At 53.3% G+C, this 26,191-nt stretch overlaps 1 protein-coding gene across 1 annotated transcript; it reads right to left on the bottom strand.

The window, feature by feature from the left end:
• On the bottom strand, positions 1 to 26,191 carry pip4p1a (phosphatidylinositol-4,5-bisphosphate 4-phosphatase 1a). Its single transcript, XM_060821729.1, has 8 exons — positions 26,059 to 26,191; positions 21,990 to 22,183; positions 19,652 to 19,758; positions 11,768 to 11,873; positions 10,970 to 11,022; positions 10,749 to 10,839; positions 7,466 to 7,642; positions 1 to 240 (listed from the first exon to the last, which is right to left on the bottom strand). The coding sequence occupies exons 1-7, from the start codon at positions 26,180 to 26,182 to the stop codon at positions 7,499 to 7,501; spliced, it is 819 nt and encodes a 272-aa protein (XP_060677712.1). The 5' UTR covers positions 26,183 to 26,191; the 3' UTR covers positions 1 to 240; positions 7,466 to 7,498.

Below are 26,191 nucleotides of genomic sequence, written 5' to 3'. Positions count from 1 at the left end.
CGGGGTGTAGAACACACTGCCTGCAATAGCTGTGGTCTCGCCAACATTATGGGTATTTAAATGGTCATTGGATAGGCCTATGGATGAGAATGAATAGTGTAGGTTAGATGGGCTTCAGGTTGGTTCCACAGGTAGGCACAACATCGAGGGCTGAAGATCCTGCACTGCGCTGTAATGTTCTCGGTTCTGTGGATCAGAGTTCAGAATTCGTATGCTCTTGTGTCGATGAAAGTTAAGGACCTGTGGATGACAAGAGAAATTCTAAGTTTGTAAAAAAACAAAATGGAAACAGATGCAAGGTTTAGGAATGAAGCAAAGCCCTTGAAGAATATTCAGGAAACGTGAAATAACTTAAACAAAAAGTAGGAAGGATAAAGGACGACGTCAAATGCCCTCGGTAAGGAGGATTAAGGAGAATCTCAAGGCATTTCATTTGTATGTTGACAGCAAATGCGTATCTAGGGAAAGAGCAGGTCCATTCCAGAACAGAGGGGAGTGATTATCTGTGGAGCCTTAGGAAGTGGGTGAAGTCCTTAATGAGTGCTTCACTTCAGTATTCACCAGGAAGAAGGACATGGATTATGGGAAGCTTAGAGAGGGTTTGGTTGATACAGTGCTGATGGTTATTCAGTTGGGAGGTCATGTTGCGGCTATACAGGACATTGTTTCGGCTATTTTTGAAATACTGTGTGCAAGTCTGTTCTCCCTCCAATTATGAAAGATGTTGTTAAACTTGGAAAGGTTCAGAAAAAATGTTTACAAGGTTGTTGCCAATGTTAGGGAGAGGCTGAGGAGTGATGTTATAGGGGTTTATAAAATCATGAGGGGCATGGATGAGCTCAATAGAAAGGTCTTTTCTCTGGGGTGGGGGAGTCCAATCTAGATAGTGCAGGTTTAGGGTATAAGATAAAAAAGTTTAAAAGGGACCTAAGGGGCAACATTTTCACACAGAAGGTAGTAACGTGCATGGAATGAGCTGTCCGAGGGAGTGGTGGAGACAAAAAAAAACTCTGCAGGTCTGGAATCCAAGGTAGACAATCTGGAGGCTGGAAGAACACAGAGAGCCAGGCAGTGTCAGGAGGTGGAGAGGTCAACGTTTCCAGTGCAATACTTCTGCAGGACTGGGAATGGAGGGAAGGGGAGCAGCAAATAAAGGGGGTGGGTGGGGGTGGGGTAGCGGGCAATGTGGTGAGGTGGGGAGATAAGTGCACACAGGTATAGGGTACAACCTGGTTGGTCAATGGGAGGAATGTATCTGGTTGGTAGCTGGAAGGACGTGTAGATCAGAGGAGTTTGAAGGGATTCAAGGAAAGAGAAGGGAGTTGATTTGAAATGGGAGAACTCAATGTTGAGTCCTGTAGGCTGTAAGGCTGCCGAAGTGGAAGGTGAGATGCTGTTCCTACAATTTGTGGTCAGATTCGCTACGGCAATGGAGGAGACTGAGGATGGTCATGTCAGAAAGAGTGTGGGAAGGGGAATTAAAATGGGCGGTGACTGGAGGTCATGTCCGCCCCTGTAGGCTCGGCTGAGATGATCGATGAAATGTCCCCTTAGTTTACGTTTGGTGGAGGCGGTGGCTAGTACAATGAGAGCATTTGAAAGGCATCAGGATGGGGACATGAATAGGAAGGGTTTAGAGGGATATGGGCCAATTTCTGGCAAATGCGACTAGATTAATTGAGGATATCTGGTTAGCATAGACGGTCTGTGTCCCTGCTGTGCGTCTCTGATTCTGTGACTCCATGGTGATGTGTATTTCCGTACGTGCATCTCTATTTTTCTGTGCATGTGTCTGCGCGTCCATCTTTGGCTACAATAAACACACATTGTCCTGAAGGGAAATTTGAATGAATTAATTAATTCATTAACATGTGATGCCTCAAAGGCGCAGAGACTCTTGAATTCTCTTCCCCCAATCTCCGGTATATAAAGTGGTGCCATGTTACCTTCTAGTGACCTCCTCACACCAGTACACAAGCAACAGATTTTTCTTTTTCAGAGGAAGTGTAAAATTTCTTTGATTGCAATGTTGGTTCCTGCTTCAAGTAATGCCCAACTTTGGAGGCACACAGTAGTTTTGTCTGATCCATGTTGCCAATGAGATCTGGGCAGAGAGACGAAAAAACCTATTGACCATCTCAGTTTTGAATTTTTTTTCTCACTGAGGATCTGAGAGACTTGGTTGACAAAACATTGCCCCTGGTTCATTCAGGGGCATCTACAATCAGCATTTCAGGTAGTCTGAGAGTCTATTTCATCAGGTGATGTCCCGAGGCAGACAGTATTGTGAGAAGCCCTGCAATGGGGCACGGTAGCTCTGTGGTTAGCACTGCTGCCTCACAGCACTAGGGTCCAGGGTTCAATTCCAGCCTCGGGTGCCTATCTGAGTGGCGTTTCCACAATCTCCCCATGTCTGTGTAAGTTTGCTCCGGTTTCTTCTCACACTCCAAAGACGTGCAGGACTTGCCATGCTAAATCGCTCAAAGTGTCCAGGGAAGTGCAGATTAGGGTAGATTGGCTATCCTAAATTGTCCCGTAGTGTCCAGGAGTGTGCCGGTTAGGGTGGATTGCCCATGGCAAATTGTCTCACCATGGTCAGGGATGTGCAGGTTAGGGTGGATTGCCCACAGTGCTCGGGAGTGTGCAGGTTAGGTGCATGAGTCAGGAGAAATAGGATAGAGGACTGGGTCTGGATGGGTAACTCTTTGGAGGGTCGGTGTGGACCTGTTGGGCCGAATTGCCTGCTTCCATACTGTAGGGATTCTATTCTATTCTATTCCCAAATTGGTGATTCTTTCTTCTCGAAATAAGCTGCACTTAATTGTAATTCAGTAGCATCTACTACATCTTGAACTAAGTACAATTGCAATCTCGGCTTCATTTGAGTGTATGTTCTGCAATGAGTATAAAGGGAAAATTGTGAATTGCATTTATTTTCGTGTTTCGTTTAATCATTTAAAATTCATTTCTCTACGTGATTCAAAGGTCACAACATTGGGGCGGTGCATCACATTCTATTGGTCGGTCCTTCCATCAGTCAGCGCAGATCTCTCTCGCTATTGGTCTGTTGTGCCAGGGACATCATCTGCGATTGATCAGCCCGGCTTTCAGTCAGCACGGATCACCGTCCTGATTGGTCAGAGTAGCCGCCCATTGACGCGACGTTCGCTCGCGATTGGTCGGATCCCTGATGAAGGGCTTGTACCCAAAACGTCGTTTCTCCCGCCGTGAGTCACGCCCCGCTCTCTGTTTATTGGTCATAGGTGCCGTCAGTCAAGACTGATCACGCTAACCATTGGTCAGCCGCCGCATTATTAACTCGGTATTCCCATGCTCTCAATCTTGCTCTCACACTATTGGTCAGCCATAACGTCAGTCACCGTCCCTCTGTCTCACGATTGGTCAGACGCAGCGTCAGTCAGGGCCCTCACATTTACTATTGGTAGTAGCTGTTGCCAGTCACCGCCCCACTCCCTCAGTATTGATATGGCCGATAGTAAGTCACCGCCCCTCACCCCGCTACTGCTCAGGACTGTTGCCACTTACCCTCACTGAAATACGGCTGCTGGCGATTAGAGTCGAAGAGTGGGGTGTTGGAAAAGCTCAGCCAGTCAGGCAGCATCCGAAGAGCAGAAGAATCGGCGTTGCGAGCGTAAGGTCTTCATCAGGAAACATGAATGGTCAGACCTGCTGTCAGTCAAGAGCGATCCTCCTTATGATTGGTTATTGCGGTTGTCAGTCATCAGTCATCTCCCTCGCCGATGGTCAGAACGGGAGTCAGTCACCGCCCACACAGTCAAAGCAACCGTCAGTCACCGCCTCTTCACATTGGTCAGGCAACTCGCTAGTCACCGCCTGCCCCCTCACTATTGGTCGGCGGCATTGTCAGTCACCGCCCGTCACCATTGGTCGGGCAACACATCACGTCACTCTCCCTATTGGTCACCGCCTTGTCAATCAGCGCCGGCACGACCTCACTGTTGGGCGGGTCACCGCCAATCACCGAGCGACGCCCTCCCCATTGGTCAGAACTCGTCGGTCCCCGCCCCTCGCCCTCACCATTGCTCAGGGCTGTTGTCAGTCATCGCCGGGTCGCCTCACTATTGGCTGGAGCCGACGTCAGTCATCGTTAGGCAAAAGTCCTGCAGCAGGAATGCAGGCAGTGAATCCCCAGGTTGGAGAGATCAATGGGAGGGAGGTGGGGTTGGGGAAGAAGGTGGCTGAGGTTGCAATAGGTGGATGGAGGTGATAGATCAGAGGGGAGGTTGCAGTGGATAGATGGGAAGGGAGATTGGCAGGTAGGACAGGTCATGAGGATGGTGCTGAGCTGGAAGGTTGGAACTGGGGTGAGGTGGGGGAAGGGGAAAATGAGGAAACTGGAGAAGTCCACACTGATGTCCTGGGCTGAAGCGTTCCGAGGCGGAAGAGGAGGCGTCCTTCCTCCAGGTGTCTGGTGGTGAGGGAGTGGCAACGGAGGAAGCCCAGGATCCACCTGTCCTCCGCAGAATGGGAGGGGGAATCGAAATGGTGGGCCACGAGGCAGCGGGGGTTCATGGGTGCGGGCGTCCCGGAGATGTTCGCAAGTAGGCGTCCAGAGAAGTTTCACCTGGCCGATCCCGGGAACTGTCTGACGAGGGAGGACTCAAGTCGGTTGGGGCCTGTACTCATTGGGTGCTAAGACGAATGAGAGGCGACTGGATTGGAACAGAAAATTCTTGGGTTGGTGGGGGGGGGGGGGGGGCGGTGGGATCTAGACAGGATTGACATGGAATGAGGTCGTTTCCCTTTCCCCCTCGTGCGGGAGTGTCTGTGACCCAGAGGGGCATCATCTCAGATGCAAGGAGAAGTGCAGCCGGGGGAGGAATTTCTTCACTTTGCTAGGGGAGTGAATCGTCAAAGAGAGAGAGAAAGAGAGAGAGAGAAAGTTTCAGAGAGGAAGGGGGATCAAGGGGAAAGGATTGCAGGTTGTGGCATTGAGGGTATTCAAGGTTGAGATAGAGAGAAAGACAGACGGGGATTCAGGGGGCAAGAGCAGGAGGTTGGTAGGTAGTTGAGGAGGATCAGATCCGTCAGAGCTGACTCAATAGGTTGCTGCTGCTCTTTATGTCTCTGGGTTCTTCTGTAAAGATGAAATCCCCAGAGACTTGAATGAAGATCTAAAATTGTTTTAATTTATTATTACATTCAAGCAAATTTGGATTTCTCGTCAACGTTTCAGACAGAGCTTATGATACAATGAGCATACAGCGGTTAACATGATGGAGCCGGACAGAGGCGGAGATTTCGTTACAGGATGAAGACAGACAGAAAGCTGCGGGGTGCCTAGGACGGGAGAGTCCAGTCACCTCCCGAAGGTGGATGCTTGGGTACACAACAGGCAGGAAGTGGAGGAGCCAAACAACAAGACAGCGTCACCCTGGCAACACGCCTGTGTCACCCAGTGTCGTCCAGGCGACAGGGAAGTGTCACCCTGGCAACAGGACAGCGTCACTCAGCATCACCCCGGCAACAGGACAGCGTCACCCCAACAACAGGACATCACCCAATGTCGTCCAAGCGACAGAACAGTGTCACCCAGGCAACAGTACAGCATCACCCAACGCTGTCCAGGCGACAGGACAGCATCACCCCAACAACAGGTCAGCATCACACAAGCAACAGGACAGTGTCACCCAGCGTCACCCTAGCAACAGGACGGTGTCATCCAGACGACAGGACAGTTGTCACCCAGCATCACCCTGGCAACAGGATAGTGTCATTTAGTGTAACCCCAGCATTTTACAAAACTGGGACACTTGGAAGTTTGTATAAATATGCAGAGACAGAGGGACACCACCACTGAGTGCGGGGAACACAGACAGGAAAGGAACCTGCTCCTGCCCGGTGCAGCAATTATCCAGGACCCTGTAACCTCAGGGCACCACATTTACCAGGAGAACCCTGTACCAGCACACCCCCACCTCCAACAAGACCGACTAGCGAGGGGGAGGGAGCAGCTTCGAGGGGGGAGGGGAGTCAGTTATTGTGGGGGCTGGGGGGGGGAGAATGTCAGAGTGTAGAAGAGGGGGGGTATCATTTTGTAGCGGAGGGGGCTCAGTTTGAAGGGACAGTTTGTTGGGAAGGGTGAAGCGCGGTCAGTTTGGAGGGTTGTCAGTGTAGGGGAGGTGGTGGGATGTCAGTTTGTGTGGGTGGGGGAAACTATTATCGGGGAGGGGAGCCAGTCGTAGGGAAAGAGAGGTGGTCAGTTTGGAGTGGAGGAGGGTCGGTTTGGAGGGAAAGGGGAGTGGTCGGTGCAGTGGAGGCTGGTCAGTTTGTAGTGGGGGGGGTCAGTTTGTAGGGAAAGGGAAGAGGTGATCAGTTTGTAGTGGAGGGGGCTCAGATTGTAGGGAAGGGATGGGATGGTCAGTTTGTACAGAAAAGGGAGATGGTCAGTTTGTAGGGGAGGGGGGTCAGTTTGTAGGGGAGGGGAGGGGGGTCAGTTTGTAGGGAAGGAGAAGGGGCCAGTTTGTAGTGAAGGAGAGGGGGTCACCTTGTAGAGGAGGGTGAGGGGTGGGTCAGTTGGTCATGGGGGAGTCAGTTTGTAGGTGGAACAGGAATGGGGGTTGGTTTGTCAGGGGAATCAGTTTGTAGGGCAAGGAGTGACATGTTTGCAGGGGTATTGGCTCATTGTTTCGGGGATGGGAGGGGTCCCCTTTCCAGGGGGCAGAGACCCCAGTTACGGTTCCATTCATTGGCAACAGCGCCTCCCTCTGGTCCTCCTTGAGGAATGTGTGGAAACGTGTTTCAAGGGAGGTAATGAAATGGTGTGGTGATCAGAGACGCTGCCCCCTGGGGACAGGAGGCTCTCAGCTTAAAGCAGGGCCCGGGAGCCGGAGGGCGAATCTGGACCGGAGCGAGGAATGAGTTCCCAGACGTGTCTCACGTTCTGGTGCATCCATTTCAACTATCCACTCATGGAAGAAGGGGGCAGCAGTGAATGAAGACAGAAGAGAGTGGGGGTTGGAGAGGGGCTACGAAACAGTATAGTTGGGGCTGGGGACTGTGTATTAGAGGTGGTGATAGGATCCTGTATTGTGAGAGGGTCTATTGCAGGTGGTGATGGGATCCTGTGCTGTGAGAGGGTCTATTGCAGGCAGTGATGGGATCCTGCACTGTGAGAGGGTTCATTGCAGATGGTGACGGGATCCTGACCTGTGAGAGGGCTCATTGCAGGCAGGAATGGGACTCTGTAGTGTGAGGTGCTTATTTTTCCAGACATTGACAGGGGGGCCTGTAGTGTGAGGGGGGGAGGTGGGGAGGATGCGGGCTACAGGGCGGGGGAGGTTATTGCTGACAGTGACCGGGGGGAGGTGGACTCTTTAGCGAGAGACCCTGCTCACTCCCTCGGGACACGGATGGTCAGGAAGGGGACTGTTCCGATCACATCCCCACAATTCCCTCTCCCACCCCTTCCTGCCCCCCTCACCCTCGCCCACCTCCTGCGCCTCCCCTCGTCAGGTCAGGAGAAACTCTGGATGGGGTGGCTGACTTTCAGGCAGCCCCAGTAACAGGCCCGGGCAAAGCAGCAGAGCGAGAGCACCATGAGAACAGCCCAGCCCGCGTAGATTCCATGGTATCTCCTGGCCTGCCTCCACGTAGATACCTGAGAGAGGGAGAGAGAGGGGAGGGATGAGAGAGACAAACAGAGGAAGAGAAATTACCACTTAACACCCTCAACAGACAAGGCTGCACGGGAAAGCAGCACCGATGGGAGATCTCGTGAAATCAACTTAGTCAAACTGCAAAACAACTAGTTTCAAGTAGACAGGCAGGAGGAACACATCCCCAGCACCTCGCTCCTCACACTTTTCGGGTGCTCGAGTCCCGAAGACGGGTTGCACCCAAAACGCCGACTTCCCCACCCCCCGATGCTGCCTGGCTTGCTGTGTTCTCCCAACCCCGTGCCTGTCTACTTTGGATTCCAGCATCTGCAAGGGTTTTTTTCTTTCGTCTCTACTAAACAACCAGATCAAAACAGACCAAAAAAAACTAATTAACCATCACGCGCATTCCCCCAGCTCAATTTAAGGCTCAAGCTTAAAACGTCGTGTTTAAGTAACTTGCAAATTCAAGGAAAACGGAGATTTTGGATAAAGAATCGGGTGAGAAGGTGCCGCCTGGGCACAGCCTTTCTCCCACTCCCTGTCCCTAGTCACCCCCCTTGTGTGTTGGGGGCAGGGGGGTGGAAACTGCTTCCTTGGACTGCTGCAGTCCATGTGCTGTCTGGTAGACCCACAACGCCCTCAGGGAGGGAATCCCAGGATCCTTACCCAGCCGCACTGAAGAAACGGCCAAAATATTTCCAAGTCAGGACTGTGAGGGGCTCAGAGGGGGGTCTTACACTGGAACACCAGCCCCCTGCATCTGCTGCCCCTTGTCCTTCAGGGTGGAAGTGGCCGTGGGGTTTTGGGAAGGTTGCTGTCTGAGGAGCCTTGGGGAGTTTCTGTAGTGCGACTTGTACACGGTACACACTGCTGCTACTGAGGGTTGGGGGGTGCAGGGAGGGAGGGGATGTTTGTGGGTCTGGGGCCAATCGAGCGAGGGGCTTCTTTGTCCCTAGACGATGTCGAGTTTCGAGTGTTGTCAGAGCTGCCACCCCATCCAGGGGCAAGTGGGGAGTATTCCCTCACCTTCTAGACTTGTGCCTTGTCGATGGTGGGACAGGCGTTGGGGAGGGAGTCAGGAGGGGAGTTACTCGCTGCAGGATTCCCAGCCTCTGACCTGCAGTGTTTAGATGGGGCTGGGTCCGGGTCAGTTTCGGTCAGTGGTAACTCCCAGGATATTGTGGGGGGATTCAGTGATAGTAAGACCATTGAACGTAAAGGGGACGATGAGTTAAATTCTCTCTTGTTGGAGACGGTAACCCTCAGGATGTTGATAGTGGCAGGGGGAGGGGAGGGGAGCTCAAGAATGGTAATGCCATTGAATGTCAAGGGGGCGATGGTTAGCTTCTCTCTTAGTGGAGATTTATAGATTCATAGAATCCCTACAGTATGTAAACTGGCCCTTCAGCCCAACAAGTCCACATTGACCCTCTGAACAGCAACTCATCCAGACCCATTCCCCTACACCAAATGGACCAAACCTGCACCTCCCTGGGCACTATGGGTAATTTAGCATGGCCAATCCACCCTAACCTACATTTCCCTGGCACTATGGGTAAGTTACCATAGCCAAGCCACCCTAAACTGCATCTTCCTGGGCACGAAGGGTAATTTAGCATGGCCAATCCACCCTAACCTGTACATCCCTCGGCACAATGGGAAATTTAGCACGGCCAATCAACCCTAACCTGCACATCCCTGGGCACTATGGGTAATTTAGCATGACCAATCCACCCTAACCTGCACATCTCTGCGCACTATGGGTATTTTGTTATGGCCAATCTAACCTAACCTGTACATTCCCGAGCACTATGGGTAATTTAGTGTGGCCAGTCCACCTTAACCTGCACATCCCGGGAAACTATGGGGAATTTAGCATTGCCAATCCACCTTAACCTACACATCCCGGGAAACTATGGGTAACTTAGCATGGCCTATCCACCCTAACCTACACATCCCTGGGCACTATGGGTAATTTAGCATGGCCAAGCCACCCTAACCTACACATCCCGGGAAACTATGGGTAATTTAGCATGGCCAATCCACCCTAACCTGCACATCCTTGGGCACTATGGGTAATTTTGCATGGCCAATCCACCGTAACCTGCACATCCCTGGCATTATGGGTAATTTTGCACGGCCAATCCACCCTAACCCGCACATCCCTGCGCACTGTGGGTATTTTAGTATGGCCAATCCACCCTAACCTGAACATCCCTATACACTATGGGTAATTTTGCACAGCCAATCCACCCTAACTTGCACATCCCTGGACACTATGGGTAATTGAGCATGGCCAATCCACCCTAACCTGCACATCCGTCGGGGGAAACCCCAGCTCCCGGAGGAAGTCCACACAGACACGGTGAGAATGTGCAAACCCCACACAGACAGTTGCCAGAGGGTGGAATTGAACCCAGGTCCCTGGCGCTGTGAGGCAGCAGTGCCAACCACGGAGCCACTGCGCCACCCTGAGGTGGAGGTGAAGCTGACTGTGACGGACGTGGTTTGATTCTCTCTGCTTGGAGACGGCAAACCCCTCAGGATGTGGATCGTGGTGGATTCTCACACAGTAACACCACTGAATGCCTTGGGGCAGTGGTGAGTTGGAGGAGGCTGATACATTGACAACATTTTAAAGACACCTGGATGGGGACATGAACAGGAAGGTTTTAGAGGGGCGTGGGCTGAGTGTTGGCAACTGGGAATAGATTTATTTCGGCTATCTGGTCAGCATGGACAAGTTGGGCCGAAGTGCCTGTTTCCGGGCTGTATGAGTCACTGACTGTTTAGCAATCTCTGGGACACGTCTGTAATTCTCAAGTTAAATCCAGATTCGGTCTATGGCGTGTCAGCCGGGAAACGAAAATCAAAATGGAGGAATTTCGCGCACGTTGTGTCGTCTCTGGGAATAGATCGGCTCCACGTCCAGCGCTCTCCCTCCCTCACCCACAGCAGGAAATGTGGAAGAGAGCAGATCTCAGGGGGACAGGACAGGGCGTGCAGAGGTCACTCAACTCCGCAGTGTCTCAGACACCCGTACGGGAGGGGAGCAAGGACTGGTGGGGGATCGGACCCAAGGAGTGGCAATAACTCCGTACTCACCGCCACGCCAGCAGCGATAACAGCGAAGAGTAATCCCACCATGAATATCCACATACATCGGCGCCGTGGATACTGCCGGCCAATCGAGGAGCTACAGGACAAAACAGAGAAGTCCCACGTCAGATGGAGGGGTGGCGGGGGTCATGGGCAGGGTACGAACCCGCGGGCACGGGCACCCTGTTGGAGCGCGAAGCCGAGGAAGAGACAGAGGGGTTACTTACACGTGTCGACAGTGAGGACAGCGGGCCAACGTCCTGTCTGTGAACTCTCGCCACTGCAAGGCACACAAAACAGAACAGGTCACCAGGACGGCACATGGGTAACTGCGTAGCACAGACAGATCAGCCAGTCCCTGACACACGTGCACAGGCTCATCCTGAAGCTCACGCACGCACACAGCACTGTCCCTGGCATGCGCGCACAGACACACACACACGCACATGCACACAGCACTGTCCCCGGCATGTGCACACAGATAGACACACGCACGCGTGTGCACACAGAGCCCTGTCCCCGACACACACACACACACACACACACACACACAGAGCCCCGTCCTTGGGAACCATGCACACAGACACAGAGCCTTATCCCCAGCATACACACATAGCTCCGTCCCCAGCAATCGCGCATGCATGCACACAAAACTCCCCAGTCCCCAACACACACACAGAGCCCTGTCCCCGACACACACACACACACAGCGCCCCGTCCCTGGCAATCACGCACACAGACACACACCCCTGCTCCTGACACACACACCCAAATCCGTCCCCAACAATCTCACACACACAGCTCTGTCCCCAGCAATTTCTCTCACACACACACAGCCCTGCTCCCGACACACACACACACACCTCCGTCCCCAGCAATCGTGCACGCATGCACACACAGCTCCCCTGTCCCCGGCATGCACAAGTACACATACATGCACACAAGCACAGCCCTAGCCCCAACTGGGCCCGCTCGCACGCACGCACACAGACAGAGTCCCGTCCCGTCACTAACTCACACCTTACCAGGAATGTGTTTTTACAATGCCCGCAGATAACCCGGGTTCCAGAGGGCTGGGGCTCCGGGCTGGTTGGTCCGGGGTGGATGGGTCCCAGGTTTATTATCCTCTTACTGTGTGCACAACGTCAGATGGAGGGGGAGAGAGAGAGAGAGAGAGACAGGTGTAGAGAGTTCAGATCAGAGGAGACAAAGCACAGGGCAGTCAAAAGATACATGCACACCTTCATGCGACCTCCCCACACTCCCCTCAAGCCTACAGCACAGGAACAGGCGGCCATTCAGCCCCTCCCTCACTGCCCAACCTGACCCACAGGAACAGGAGACCATTCAGCCCCTCCGTCCTCCAGCCTGTTACACAGGAACAGAAGGCCATTCAGAACTATCTCCATGAATGATCACACTGAGGCTACCATTGATCTTTCGGAGTGGGTAGCGTTAAGACGTGGCTGCGTGCTTCCCTCTTTGAACACGGACCACGCGATAATCAAACAGTGCCTGAGGAATGCCTGAACTCGGTCAGTCATTCAGCTGCCCTCACTACACACCACCGAAGGCCAGGGCGAGGCAAGGTGCTGCTGGTACTAACGCTGCGCTGTCAATCCATGGCCGCCAGGGAAGGTTCTGGAGACCGGGTTTGGAATCCCGCCTCCGCACAGGGGAGGACTCACATTCGTGATCAATAATCGGGAATGAGGAATCTAATACCATCCATGATTGTCGACGGTTGGGGGAAAACCCCATCTTTCAGGGAACGAACATCCTTCCTTACCAGGTCTGGTCAACATGTGAGTCCAGATCCACAGCAACGGGACTGACTCTCGAAATACCCGAGGGGGATTTAGGGACAGGGTAATAATACTAGCTGGGCCAGTCACATCCAATGAATGAGTAAAGCCAATAAATACTGAGGATATGCACCATCTCCAACCCTATTTCCAATGTTACCTTAGAACCAACCACCAGACACTTCCTGCTACTGGCGGATCCGAAATCCCCATTGCACTGACTTCGTCCCGTCCCCCCCCCACTCCAGTTTCACTCTGACTCCACTTCCCCAAGCTGCAGCTCACTACACACATGTACAATTCACATCATATTCACGTACGTGAACTGGTGTGTCTCAGTTTCCCCACCCCCACCACTGTCTCTCTGGCTCGGTCTCTCTCAGGGAGCTGTCTACACACTAACTGGCGACTCTCAGTCATCCCCTCTCTCTCTCTCTCTCTTGGGGATATGTGTAACTGACTGGTGTCTCTCAGTCCCCTCTCTCTCACTCACGGAGATATCTGCACAATGACTGGTCTCTCACAGTCTGCCCTCACTCAGGCACTCTCTGGGAGATACCTGTACACTGACTGGTGTCTCTCAGTTCTCTCTCTCTCTCTCTCTCTCTCTCTCTCTCGCAGGGAGATATCTGTACACTGACTGGTGTCTCTCAGTTCCTTCTCAGGAAGACCTCTCTGCACTGGTGTCTCTCAGACCTCACACTCTCTCTCAGGGAGAAGAACGTGTACTGACTGCAATCTCTCACTCGTGTGTGTGTGTGTCTGTGTCTCTCTCTCTCAGAGATACCCACACACTGACTGGTGTCTCTCAATCCCCTCTCTCTTTCTCTCAGGGAGATATCTGTACACCGAACAGTATCTCAGTCCCCTCTTTCAGGGAGATCTTTGTGCGCTGACTAGTATCTCAGTCCTCTCTCTCTCTCCATCTCACACACAGAGAGGCAGCATTACACTGACTGGAGATTGTAAGTTGCCTCTCCATTTCTCAGGAAGTTATCTGAACACTGACAGATGTCTCTCAGTTCCCTCTTTCTGTCTTAGGGACACAGACCGGCATCCCGCAGTCCCCCCTCTCTCAGGGACATATCTGTGCACTGACTCAACTCTTACTCGTCTTTATCTGTCTTAGGAAGGTATCCGTACACTGACTGTTAACTCTCCCTCCCCTCTCAGGGAGATACCTGTACACTGAGTGGTATCTCTCAATCCTCTCTCTCTCGGGGAGATATCTGTACACTGACTGGTGTCTCTCAGTCTGGTCTCAGGGAGGTATCTGTATACTGACTGGTGTCTCTCAGTCCCCTCCCTCTCAGGGAGATATCTCCAAACTGACTGGTGTCTCTCAGTCCCCTCTCTCTCTCAGGGAGAAATCTGTACACTGACTGGTGTCTCTCAGGCCCCTCTCATTCTGAGGGAAATATCTGTACACTGACTGGTGTCTCTCAGGCCCCTCTCATTCTGAGGGAAATATCTGTACACTGGCTGGTATTTCTCTGTTTCTCCATTTCTCAAGGAGATATCTGTACACTGACTAGTGTCTCTCAGTCCTCTCTCTCTCTCTCTCTCTCTCTCAGGGAGATATCTGTACATGGACTGGTGTCTCTCAGTTCCTTCTCAGGAAGACCTCTCTGCACTGGTGTCTCTCAGACGTCACACACTCTCTCAGGGAGAAGAACGTGTACTGACTGCAATCTCTCACTCGTGTGTGTGTGTCTCTCTCTCTCTCTCTCTGCCTGAGAGATACCCACACACTTACTGGCGTCTCTCAATCCCCTCTCTCTTTCTCTCAGGGAGATATCTGCAAACCGACTGGTGTCTCTCAGTCCCCTCTCTCTCTCAGGGAGATACGTGTACACTGACTGGTGTCTCTCAGTCCTCTCTCTCTCTCTCTCAGGGAGATATCTGTACACTGACTGGTGTCTCTCAGTCCCCTCTCTCTCTCAGGAAGATATCTGTACACTGACTAGTGTCTCTCAGTCCTCTCTCTCTCTCTCAGGGAGATATCTGCACGCTGACTGGTGTCTCTCAGCCCTCTCTCAGGGAGATATCTGTACACTGACTGGTGTCTGTCAGTCCCCCTCTCTCTGAGGGAGATCCCTGTATAGTGAATGGTGTGTCTCAGATCCCCTCTCTTTCAGGGAGACATCTGTACACTGACTGGTGTCTCTCAGTCCTCTCTCTCTCTCAGGGAGATATCTGTACACTGACTGGTGTCTCTCAGTCCTCTCGCTCTCTCTCAGGGAGATATCTGTACACTGACTGGTGTCTCAGTTCCTTCTCAGGAAGACCTCTCTGCACTTGTGTCTCTCAGACCTCACACTCTCTCTCTCAGGGAGAAGAACGTGTACTGACGGCAATCTCTCACTCGTGTGTGTGTTTCTCTCTCTCTCTGAGAGATACCCACACACTGACTGGCGTCTCTCAATCCCCTCTCTCTTTCTCTCAGGGAGATATCTGTACACTGAACAGTATCTCAGTCCCCTCTTTCAGGGAGATCTTTGTGCGCTGACTAGTATCTCAGTCCTCTCTCTCTCTCTCCATCTCACACACAGAGAGGCAGCATTACACTGACTGGAGATTGTAAGTTGCCTCTCCATTTCTCAGGAAGTTATCTGAACACTGACAGATGTCTCTCAGTTCCCTCTTTCTGTCTTAGGGACACAGACCGGCATCCCGCAGTCCCCCCTCTCTCAGGGACATATCGTACACTGACTCAACTCTTACTCATCTTTATCTGTCTTAGGAAGGTATCCGTATACTGACTGTTAACTCTCCCACCCCTCTCAGGGAGATACCTGTACACTGAGTGGTATCTCTCAATCCTCTCTCTCTCAGGGATATATCTGTACACTGACTGGTGTCTCTCAGTCCCCTCTCTCTCTCTCAGGGAGATACCTGTACACTGAGTGGTATCTCTCAATCCTCTCTCTCTCGGGGATATATCTGTATACTGACTGGTGTCTCTCAGTCCCCTCTCTCTCAGGGAGATATCTCCAAACTGACTGGTGTCTCTCAGTCCCCTCTCTCTCTCAGGGAGAAATCTGTACACTGACTGGTGTCTCTCAGGCCCCTCTCATTCTGAGGGAAATATCCGTACACTGGCTGGTATTTCTCTGTTTCTCCATTTCTCAAGGAGATATCTGGACACTGACTGGCACCCGTCAGTCCCGTCCCCCTCTGTCTCTCAGGGAGATATCTGCACACTGACTGGTGTCTCTCAGTCCCCCCTCTCTCTCAGGGAGATATCTGTACACTGACTGGTGTCTCTCAGGGAGATATCTGTAGACTGACTGTCAGTCCTCCTCTCTCTCAGGGAGACAGCTATACACTGACTGGTGTCTCTCACTCCTCTCTCTCTCTCTCTATCTCAGAGAGATACCTGTACACTGACTGGTGTCTCTCAGTCCCCCCTCTCTCTCTCAGGGAGACATCTGTACACTGACTAGTATCTCTCAGTCTGCTCTCAGGGCGGTATCTGTATACTGACTGGTGTCTCAGTCCTCCTCTCTCTCAGGGAGATATCTGCACACTGACTGGTGTCTCTCAGTCCCCTCTCATTCTGAGGGAAATATCTGTACGCTGGCTGATATTTCTCTGTTTCTCCATTTCTCAAGGAGATATCTGGACACTGCCTGGCATCCGTCAGTCCCGTCCCCCCCTCTCTCTCAGGGAGGTATATCTGTACACTGACTGGTGTCTCTCAGTCCCCTCCCTCTCAGGGAGATATCTGTACACTGACTGGTGTCTCTCAGTCCCCTCCCTCTCAGGGAGATATCTGCACACTGACTGGTGTCTCTCAGTCCCCTCTCTCTCTCAGGGAGATATCTGTACACTGACTGGTGTCTCTCAGTCCCCTCTCTCTGAGGGAGATCCCTGTATAGTGAGTGGTGTGTCTCAGACCCCCCCTCTCTCAGGGAGATAGCTATACACTGACTGGTGTCTCTCAGTCCCCTCTCTCTGAGGGAGATCCCTGTATAGTGAGTGGTGTGTCTCAGTCCCCTCTCTCTCTCAGGGAGATATCTGTACACTGACTGGTGTCTCAGTCCCCTCTCTCTGAGGGAGATCCCTGTATAGTGAGTGGTGTGTCTCAGACCCCCCCTCTCTCAGGGAGATAGCTATACACTGACTGGTGTCTCTCATTTCACTCCCTCTCGGAGATATCGGCACACTGACTGGTGTCTCTGTCCCCCCTCCCTGTCTCAGGGAGATATCTGCACACTGATTGGTGTCTCTCAGTCCTCTCGCTCTCAGAGAGATTGCTGTACACTGATGGTATGTCTCAGTCCTGTATCTCAGGGAGATATCTGTACACTGACTGATGTCTCTCAGTCCTCTCTCTCTCTCTAAGGATATATCTGTACACTGACTAGTGTCTCTCAATGCCCTCTCTCTCTCTCAGGGAGATATCTGTACAGTGACTGGTGTCTCTCAGTCCCCTCTCTCTCTCTCTCTCTCTCTCTCAGGGAGATATCTGTACACTGACCGGTGCCTCTCAGTTCCTTCTCAGGAAGACCTCACTGCACTGGTGTTTCCCAGACCTCACACTCTCTCTCAGGGAGAAGAACGTGTACTGACTGCAATCTCTCACTCGTGTGTGTGTGTGTGTGTGTGTGTGTGTGTGTGTGTGTGTGTGTGTGTGTCTGTCTGTCTGTCTGTCTCTCTCTCTGAGAGATACCCACACACTGACTGGCGTCTCTCAATCCCCTCTCTCTTTCTCTCTGGGAGATATCTGTACACTGAACAGTATCTCAGTCCCCTCTTTCAGGGAGATCTTTGTGCGCTGACTAGTATCTCAGTCCTCTCTCTCTCTCTCTCTCCATCTCACACACAGAGAGGCAGCATTACACTGACTGGAGATTGTAAGTTGCCTCTCCATTTCTCAGGAAGTTATCTGAACACTGACAGATGTCTCTCAGTTCCCTCTTTCTGTCTTAGGGACACAGACCGGCATCCCGCAGTCCCCCCTCTCTCAGGGACATATCGTACACTGACTCAACTCTTACTCGTCTTTATCTATCTTAGGAAGGTATCCGTACACTGACTGTTAACTCTCCCTCCCCTCTCAGGGAGATATCTGTACACTGACTGGTGTCTCTCAGTCCCCTCTCTCTCTCTCTCAGGGAGATATCTGTACACTGACTGGTGTCTCTCAGTCCTCTCTCTCTCTCTCTCAGGGAGATATCTGTACACTGACTGGTGTCTCTCAGTCCTCTCTCTCTCTCTCTCAGTGAGATATCTGTACACTGACTGGTGTCTCTTAGTCTGCTCTCAGGGAGGTATCTGTATACTGACTGGTGTCTCAGTCCTCCTCTCTTTCAGGGAGATATCTGTACACTGACTGGTGTCTCTCAGTCCATTCTCTCTCTCAGGGAGATATCTGTACACTGACTGGTGTCTCTCAACCCTCTCTCCCTCTTTCAGGGAGATATCTGTACACTGACTGGTGTCTCTCAACCCTCTCTCAGGGAGATATCTGCACACTGACTGGTGTCTCTCAGTCCCCTCTCTCTCAGGGAGATATCTGGACACTGTACATTGACTGGTGTCTCTCAATCTGCTCTCTCAGGGAGATAACTGCACACTGACTGGTGTCTCTCAGCCCTCTCTCTCAGGGAGATAGCTGTACATTGGTGACTCTCCCTTCGGGAAATATCTGTATTCTCACAGAACAACACAGCACAGACCAGGCCCTTCAGCCCTCGATATTGCACCGACCCGTGAACTAATCTAAGTCCATCATCATCCATGTACTTATCCATTGTAACCTAGTAAAAAGACTTGTACTTTACACCCTGTCCAATCCTCCGATCATCTTTTATGTCCCTATCAAATCCCCCCCTTAACCGCCTTCTTTCCAATGAGAACAGACCTAAGTCTCTCAGCCTTTCCTCATAAGATCTTCCCTCCAGACCAGGCAACATCCGGTAAATCTCCTCTGCACCTTTTCCAATGTTTCCACATCCTTTCTATGATGGGGCGACCAGAACTGTACACAATATTCCAAGTGTGGCCGCACCAGTGTTTTGTATAGTTGCAGCATGATATTGCGGTTCTGGAACTCAATCCCTCTACTAATGAAACCTAACACACCGTGTGCCTTCTTAACAGCACTATACACCTGGGTTGCAACATTCAGGGATTTATGCACATGGACTCCTAGATCCCTCTGCACATCCACACTACCAAGAATCTTTCCATTGACCCAGTACTCTGCCATCCTGTTACTCTTCCCAAAGTGCATCACCTCACCTTTAGCTGCATTGAACTCCATTTGCCACCTCTCAGCCCAATTCTGCAGTTTATCCAAGTCCTCCTGCAATCTGTAACATTCTTCCAAACTGTCCAGTACTCCACTGACTTTAGCGTCGTCTGCAAATTTACTAATCCATCCACCTATGCCTACATCTAAGTCTTTTATAAAAATGACAAACAGCAGTGGTCCCAAAACAGATCTTTGTGGCACACCACTAGTAACTGGACTCCAGGCTGAATATTTTCCATCAATCACCACTCGCTTCCTTCTTTTAGAAAGCCAGTTTCTAATCCAAACTGCTAAATCCCATGCCTCTGCATTTTCGCCAACAACCTACCATGTGGAACCTTTATGGAGGTCCATGTACACCACATCAACTGCCCTACCCTCATCCACATGTTTGGTCACCTTCTCAAAAATCTCAGAGGTTAGTGAGACATGCCCTGCCCTTGACAAAACCATGTTGACTATCTGAAATCAACTTGTTAGTTGCTAGATGATTATAAATCCGATCTCTCGTAATCCTTTCCAAAACTTTTCCTACAACAGATGCAAGGCTCACTGGTCTGTACTTACCGGGGTCATCTCTACTGCCCTTCTTCAACAAGAGCACAACATTTGCAATCCTCCACTCCTCTGGTACTAAACCTGTAGACAATAGCAACTCAAATATGAAAGCCACTGACTGGTGTCTCTCAGTTCTCTCTGTCTCTCACTCTCCCTCTCTGTCTGTCTCTTTCAGGGACATATCTGGACAATGAAAGTCATCTCTCAGACACCCCCCTCTCTCAGGGAGATATCTGTACGTGAACTGGGGGTGTAGAAATGGGATGAAGGTAGTTGTGTCTCACCAGTAAGGTCGAGGGCAGGCAATTCTCTGAGAGGTGACTTTACAGATGAGCAGACAGTTACAGGGACAGCGGACATACTTCTTCCCAAACGGAGCATTCTTAATGGGCTGCAGCGAGGGAGAGAGAAACACAGACAAGCGTGAGAGAGAGGACAAGTGACTTGGGCTGCCCAGGAGTGAGCGAGCGAGGGAGGGAGAAGGGCGGTCACAGAGAGAGAGAGAGAGAGAGCACGAGGGAGATAGGCAGGCAGGCAGGGAGAGGGGGGGGGGGGGGGGGGGGGGGGCGGGGGGGGGAGAGAGAGAGAGAGAGAGAGAGAGAGAAAGAGAGAGAGTGTGTGAGGGAGACGGGCATGGAGAGAGAGCGAGGAAGATGGGTGGGGGGGAAGAGAGAGAGAGAGAGAGAGAGAGAGTGTGAGGGAGACAGGCAGGGAGAGAGAGAGGGGGGAGATGGGCAGAGAGAGAGAGGGAGAGCGAGGGAGACTGAGTGAGAGTGAGAGAGAGAGGGAGAGTGAGAGAGAGAGAGGGAGAGTGAGAGAGAGAGAGAGAGAGCGCGCGAGGGAGACGGGGAGAGAGAGAGAGAGCGAGGGAGACGGGCAGGGAGAGAGAGAGAGAGAGAGAGAGAGAGAGAGAGAGAGCGCGCGAGACGGGCAGGGGGAGAGAGAGAGAGAGCAAGGAAGGGAGACGGGCAGGGAGGGAGAGAGAGAGAGCGAGGGAGACGGACTGGGGGAGAGAGAGAGAGAGCGAGAGAGTGAGAGAGTGAGAGAGAGAGCGCGAGCGAGGGAGACGGACTGGGGGAGAGAGAGAGAGAGAGAGAGTGTGAGGGAGAGGAGCAGGGAGAGGAAGAGGGGCAGGGAGAGTGAGAGAGAGTGAGGGAGGGGGGCAGGGACAGAGAGAGGGAGAGAACGAGGGAGAGAGACAGAGAGAGAACTGAGAGAGCGCGCGAGGGAGATGGGCGGGGGGGGAGAGAGAGAGAGAGCGAGAGAGGGAGATGGGCGGGGGGGGAGAGAGAGAGAGAGAGAGAGCGAGAGAGGGAGATGGGCAGGGAGAGAGAAAGAGAGAGCACGAGGGCGAGAAAGAGAGAGAGTGAGGACGAGGGGCAGGGGGCAATAGAGAGAGAGAGAGACGGGCAGGGAGGGGGAGAGAGAGAGAGAGGGAGACGGGCAGAGGGGGAGGGAGAGAGAGAGAGAGTGAGGGAGAGAAAGAGAGTGAGGGAGAGGGACAGGGAGAGAGAGAGAGAGAGAGCACGAGGGCGAGAAAGAGAGAGAGTGAGGACGAGGGGCAGGGGGCGAGAGAGAGAGAGAGAGACAGGGAGGGAGGGAGAGAGAGAGAGAGAGAGCGAGGGAGACGTGCAGGGGGAGAGAGAGAGAGAGAAAGTGTGAGAGGGAGAGGGGCAGGAAGAGAGAGAGAGAGAGGGCAAGAGCAAGGGTGCAAGAGCGAGGGCGATGGGTTGAGGGGGCGAGAGCGAGGGGGCGAGGGGCAAGGGCGAGGGGGTGGGGGCGAAGGGCGAGGGGCAGGGGGGGTGAGAGTGAGGGGCAAAGGGCCGAAGGGCCCCGGGGTAAGGGGCGGGGGGGAGCGCGAGGGGCAGTGGGTGAGCACGAGGGTGAAGGGCAGGGGGCGAAAGCGAGGGGTGGGGGCGAGGGGCAAGAGCGAGGGTGAGGATCGAGGGGCAGGGGGCGAGAGCGAGGGCAAGGAGCAGGGCGTGAGAGCGAGGGGCAAGGAGGCGAGACCGAGGGGCAATGGGCGAGGGGGCGGGGTCCGAGGGGGAGGCAGGGTGCCGAGGGCGAGGGCAAGGGGGCAGGGGACTGGGGCCGAGGGTGATGGACAGGGGACAGGGAGAGAGCGAGGGAGATGGGCGGGGGGGTGGGAGAGAGAGAGAGAGGGAGGGAGACGGGCAGAGAGAGAGAGAGAGAGAGAGAGGGAGGGACAGGGGGAGGGAGAGAGAGGGGGAGAGTGACGGGTGGGCAGAGAGCGAGGGAGGGATGGAGAGCAAAGGAGGGAGGGAGGGCACGAGGTAGGGTGAGCAAGGGAGCACAGGACATTAACAAAGTGGGGAGGGGGAGACAAGGAGAGAAACACCGTTACTTCCCGAGGGAATGATGATGGAGAGGGTCGGATTGTGTGGAATTACAGCTGAGCACACCCCCGCCTCTCCCATCAGGTCAGTCAGTGCTGACCGACCACTGCTCGGTCAAACCTGTCACCCCTCCCCCTGCATTCCCTGCTCACCCCCACAACCACGTTCTCAGCTCACCCACCCACCCACCCCCTCAACACCGCCACCGATGCCCGCGTTTTCAGTTACCCCCACACGGCTCGCCCCCGCCCCCTCCTGCCCTCACCGTGGCCTCGTTACAGATGGCACACTTCACCACGTGCTGATGCATCTTGCCCTCCACGTTGATGAGGGTTTGGCACACACGGCAATTAATAACGGGGCTGCCCCCGCTCTCGGGGCTGGTCAGGGGGGAGTACGGTGGGGGGTCCTCACCAGGGAACATGGTCGGAACGCTCTCTGGGAACTCCGGGAATACCGCTAAGGAGAGAGGGAGAGGAGGGTTACTGCAGCCAGTACCAACACATACACACACCACCACCACTACTGCAACCCCTTCCCTCGCTCTCTGTAACCCGCCTGCAACCCCCTCCCCATCTGTTACCCCCTACACCTCCACCCTATTTGTTACCCTTTCCAGCCCCTACACCCCCTCCCTGTTACCCCCTACAACACCTCTCTATTTCTGTTACCCCCTAAAACCCCTCCCTGTTACCCCCTACACCCTGTCCCTACTTCTGTTACCCCCTACACCCCCCTATTTGTTAACCCCTTCCAGCCCCTACCTATTTGTTACCCCCTACACCCCTCCCTATTTGTTAACCCCTTCCAGCCCCTACACCTCATCCCTATCTGTTACCCCCTACACCCCATCCCTATCATTGTAACCCCTTCCAGCCCCTACACCCCCTCCCTATCTCTGTAACCCCCCACACCCCCTCCCTATGTGTAACCCCTTCTAGCCCATACTCCCCCTCCCTATTTCTGTTACTCCCTACACCCCTTCCCTATCTCTGTAACCCTCCACACCCCTCCCCATCTGTGTAACCCCTTCCAGCCCATACTCCCCCTCCCTATCTCTGTACCCCTCTCTGGCCTATGCACTCCCTCCCAACCAGAGATGTGCTGCAGCCTCTGCACACCAGTTTGGAGGGAGCCTTACTCTGCAACTCATCCCGTGCTGGGAGGGGACAGTGTAGAGGGAGCTGTACTCTGTATCTGACCCTGTGCTGTCCCTCCAAATATATCAACATGTGCACGCATTACCCCATCCCATTGAACCCTGCCAAGATTCAATGAGCTGCCCCATCATGAGGCCCAATCTAGCAACAGCCTCTGGCCACACACTCTCCCAATCACTCCAGGGCTGAATACCCCTCTCACCTGCCCCTTCCCATATACTGAAAAACATAAATACATGTATCACTGATGGGGGACAGTGGAGAGGTTGGAGTGGGTATGTTGATGTTGTGCAGGGGTGTGTTTACTCGATGAGCAGAGGCTGTAGTTTCTGTTCCAAGTGGAGCTATGCCTATCTGGAATTCCCCGTTCAAAACCTCAATAATGAGGAAGAACGACACAGTGTGGGTGGAATATGAGCCAATCCCACCTGTCTGGCTGTCACGTTCACGGCTATTAATTCCAGTCAATGCCCAAGTCCCAAACAAGAGAGAATCGAACCATCACCACACCCCACCTCCGAGGTTCCATCACTGAATCTCTCCTCCCCCCACTATCAACATCCTGGGGTTACCGTTGACCAGAAACTGACCCGGACCCAGTCCCATATAAACCCAGCGGCTACAAGGGCAGGGTAGAGCCTGGGAATCCTGCAGCGAGTAACTCCCCTCCTGACTCTCCCCCCAAAGCCCTGTCCCACCATCGGGGACAGAGGCTGGGAATCCTGCAGCGAGTAACTCCCCTCCTGACTCTCCCCCCAAAGCCCTGTCCCACCATCGGGGACAGAGGCTGGGAATCCTGCAGCGAGTAACTCCCCTCCTGACTCTCCCCCCAAAGCCCTGTCCCACCATCGGGGACAGAGGCTGGGAATCCTGCAGCGAGTAACTCCCCTCCTGACTCTCCCCCCAAAGCCCTGTCCCACCATCGGGGACAGAGGCTGGGAATCCTGCAGTGAGTAACTCCCCTCCTGACTCCCCCCAAAGCCCTGTCCCACCAAGGCACAAGTCAGGAGGGTGAAGGAATATTCCCCACTTGCCCCTGAATGGGGGGCAATTCCGACAACACTCTGGAAGCTCAACACTGACCAGGGTCAAAGCAACACCCCCCCCCCCCACCCCCCCGGCTCGATTGGTATCACACCCACAAACACCTCTGCCTGCCCTCCCTTCAGCCCCCAGCGCTTAGTAGCAGCAGTGTGTGCCGTCTACAAGACGCACTGCAGAAACTCCGAGGGTCCTCAGAAAGCACCTTCCCAAACCTCTATGGCCCACTTACACCCTGAAGGACAAGGGGTAGCAGATACATGAAAATAACAGCCCCTGCAAGTCCACCTCCGAGCCCCTCCTCACCCCAATTCAGAAATATATTGGCCGTTTCTTCAGCGTCAATGTGTCAGAATCCTGGGAATTTCTTCCTTGCGGGACATTATGGGTCTACCCTACAGCAGTTCAAGAAGGCAGCTCACTACCAGCTTCTCCCGGGAGGCAACTGGGAATGGGAGGGATCAATGCTGGACCCAACAATCAACTACCCTGTAGCACAGCTCTCATCCCACCCCTCCCTGCACCCCCCCATCTCAAATCCCCCTAGCAACCTTGTGACATACTCATCCCTCACATTTACTAATGTTCACCAGGAGCTCACACCCTGGTCTACTGATATCCACATTCCAGGCCACAAAAGCACCCAGTATATTTGTGCACCTATTTGTATTCAACCTCAATCCCCATCCACACCCCCACATTAACTCCTGTCCCCAGGGGCAACCTAGCAACAGCCTCTGACCACTGCCCCAGGATTCACTCTCCACATATACAACCCCCCTCGCCTGGCTGTCCCCATATATTGATGTATATTCTCTGACCACCTCTCTCCTCCCCAAACCGTCTCAGGTGTTCTCACCTGCACCCCCATCCCAGGGGCCGGTCCAGAACAGCCTCAGTAAGAGAGTGCAGAACATCTTTACCTAACCCTCGCCATATATTGACGTGCATACAGCCCACCCATCCCACTAAACAATGCCTATCCAAGAGCTAAGCCTAACAATAGCATTACGCCGCAGGAATATGCCACACACTCACCTGCCTCTTCCCTACGCACTGATATATATGTATTTGTGTTACACCTCTCCCAAACCCCTGCCCCATTCATCTGCAGCTCCCTTCCCCAAATCAAGGATGCTGCCTAACAATAGCCTGTAGCCCCAAGGTCCCACACTGCCCCCAGGACAAATAGCCCTCTACCTGCTCCTCCAAATATATCAACATGTGTGCGCATTACCCCATCCTTTGTCCCTTGCAAATACTCAATAAGCTGCCCCATCATGAGGCCCAATCTAGCTACAGCCTCTGGCCCCACACTCTCCCAATCACTCCAGGGTTGAACACTCATCACACCTGCCCCTTCCCGTATACTGAAAAACATAAATACATATATTATCAACCCTCTCGTCAACCAAAGAATCAGTGAGCTGCCCCATCCTGGGGGCCAGCCTAGCAACAGTCTCTGGCCCCAGGCTCTCCCAATCACACCAGGGATTAATAGCCTCTCAGCAGATCCTCAAAATATATTGACACAGATTTAAATATATGTTACACCACACCACCCCACCAAGACCAGTGAGCTGACCAGCCCCGAAACATTGATTTCCCTGCTCCTCGGATGCTGCCTGACCTGCTGTGCTTTTCCAGCACCACTCTAGTCTTGACACGAATCTCCAGCATCTGCAGCACCCACTTTTGCAGTTGGGCAATAGCCTTGGGTCCCAGGGTCTCCCACTCACCTGCCCCTACACATATACTGACAAACATGTATATGCATATTACTACCCCCGCCCACAACGATTCAGTCAGCTGCCCCATCCGAGGAACAAGTCCAGCAACAGCCTCTGACCCCTGGGTCTCCCACTTACCTTCAGGATGACTACCCCTCCCGTATACTGACAAACATGCATACACATTTCACAACCCCTGCCACCACCCCCCCCACAATAAGACTGAACGAACTGCCCCGTCCTGGGGCTCAGCCTAGCAACAGCCTCTGCCCCCTGGGTCACCCACACTCCCACCCCCAAGGGGTGAGTGTCCCCTCTCACCTGCCCCTCCCCATATATTGGCATAGGTGCGCATATATTGATCACAGGCCGTTCCCAACAGGGCCGCTCCCGCCACTCTCACCTGCCCCCATCCCGGCGGCCGGCCTAGCAACAGCCTCTGGCCCCAGACCCGGGGTCTCCCCCCCGGGCAGAAGGGGGGACTTCTCGCCGCTCTCGCGCTCCCCTCCTCCTCCAGCCGCCGCCATCTTCCGGGA

Source organism: Hemiscyllium ocellatum, assembly GCF_020745735.1.
Source record: "Hemiscyllium ocellatum isolate sHemOce1 chromosome 27 unlocalized genomic scaffold, sHemOce1.pat.X.cur. SUPER_27_unloc_2, whole genome shotgun sequence".
NCBI classification, from domain to species: domain Eukaryota; kingdom Metazoa; phylum Chordata; class Chondrichthyes; order Orectolobiformes; family Hemiscylliidae; genus Hemiscyllium; species Hemiscyllium ocellatum.
This window is presented reverse-complemented; position numbering and strand designations above follow the sequence as displayed.

What these genes read in the sequence shown, in the direction of transcription:
- pip4p1a (XM_060821729.1), bottom strand. Translation starts at nt 26,182, where the DNA reads ATGGCGGCGGCTGGAGGAGGAGGGGAGCGCGAGAGCGGCGAGAAGTCC. An exon ending in GCCTGCCCTCGACCTTACTG is followed by an intron (nt 11,874 to 19,651) that starts GTGAGACACAAC and finishes TTGTGCACACAG; the next exon opens with TAAGAGGATAATAAACCTGG. An exon ending in ATTGTAAAAACACATTCCTG is followed by an intron (nt 11,023 to 11,767) that starts GTAAGGTGTGAG and finishes TGTGCCTTGCAG; the next exon opens with TGGCGAGAGTTCACAGACAG.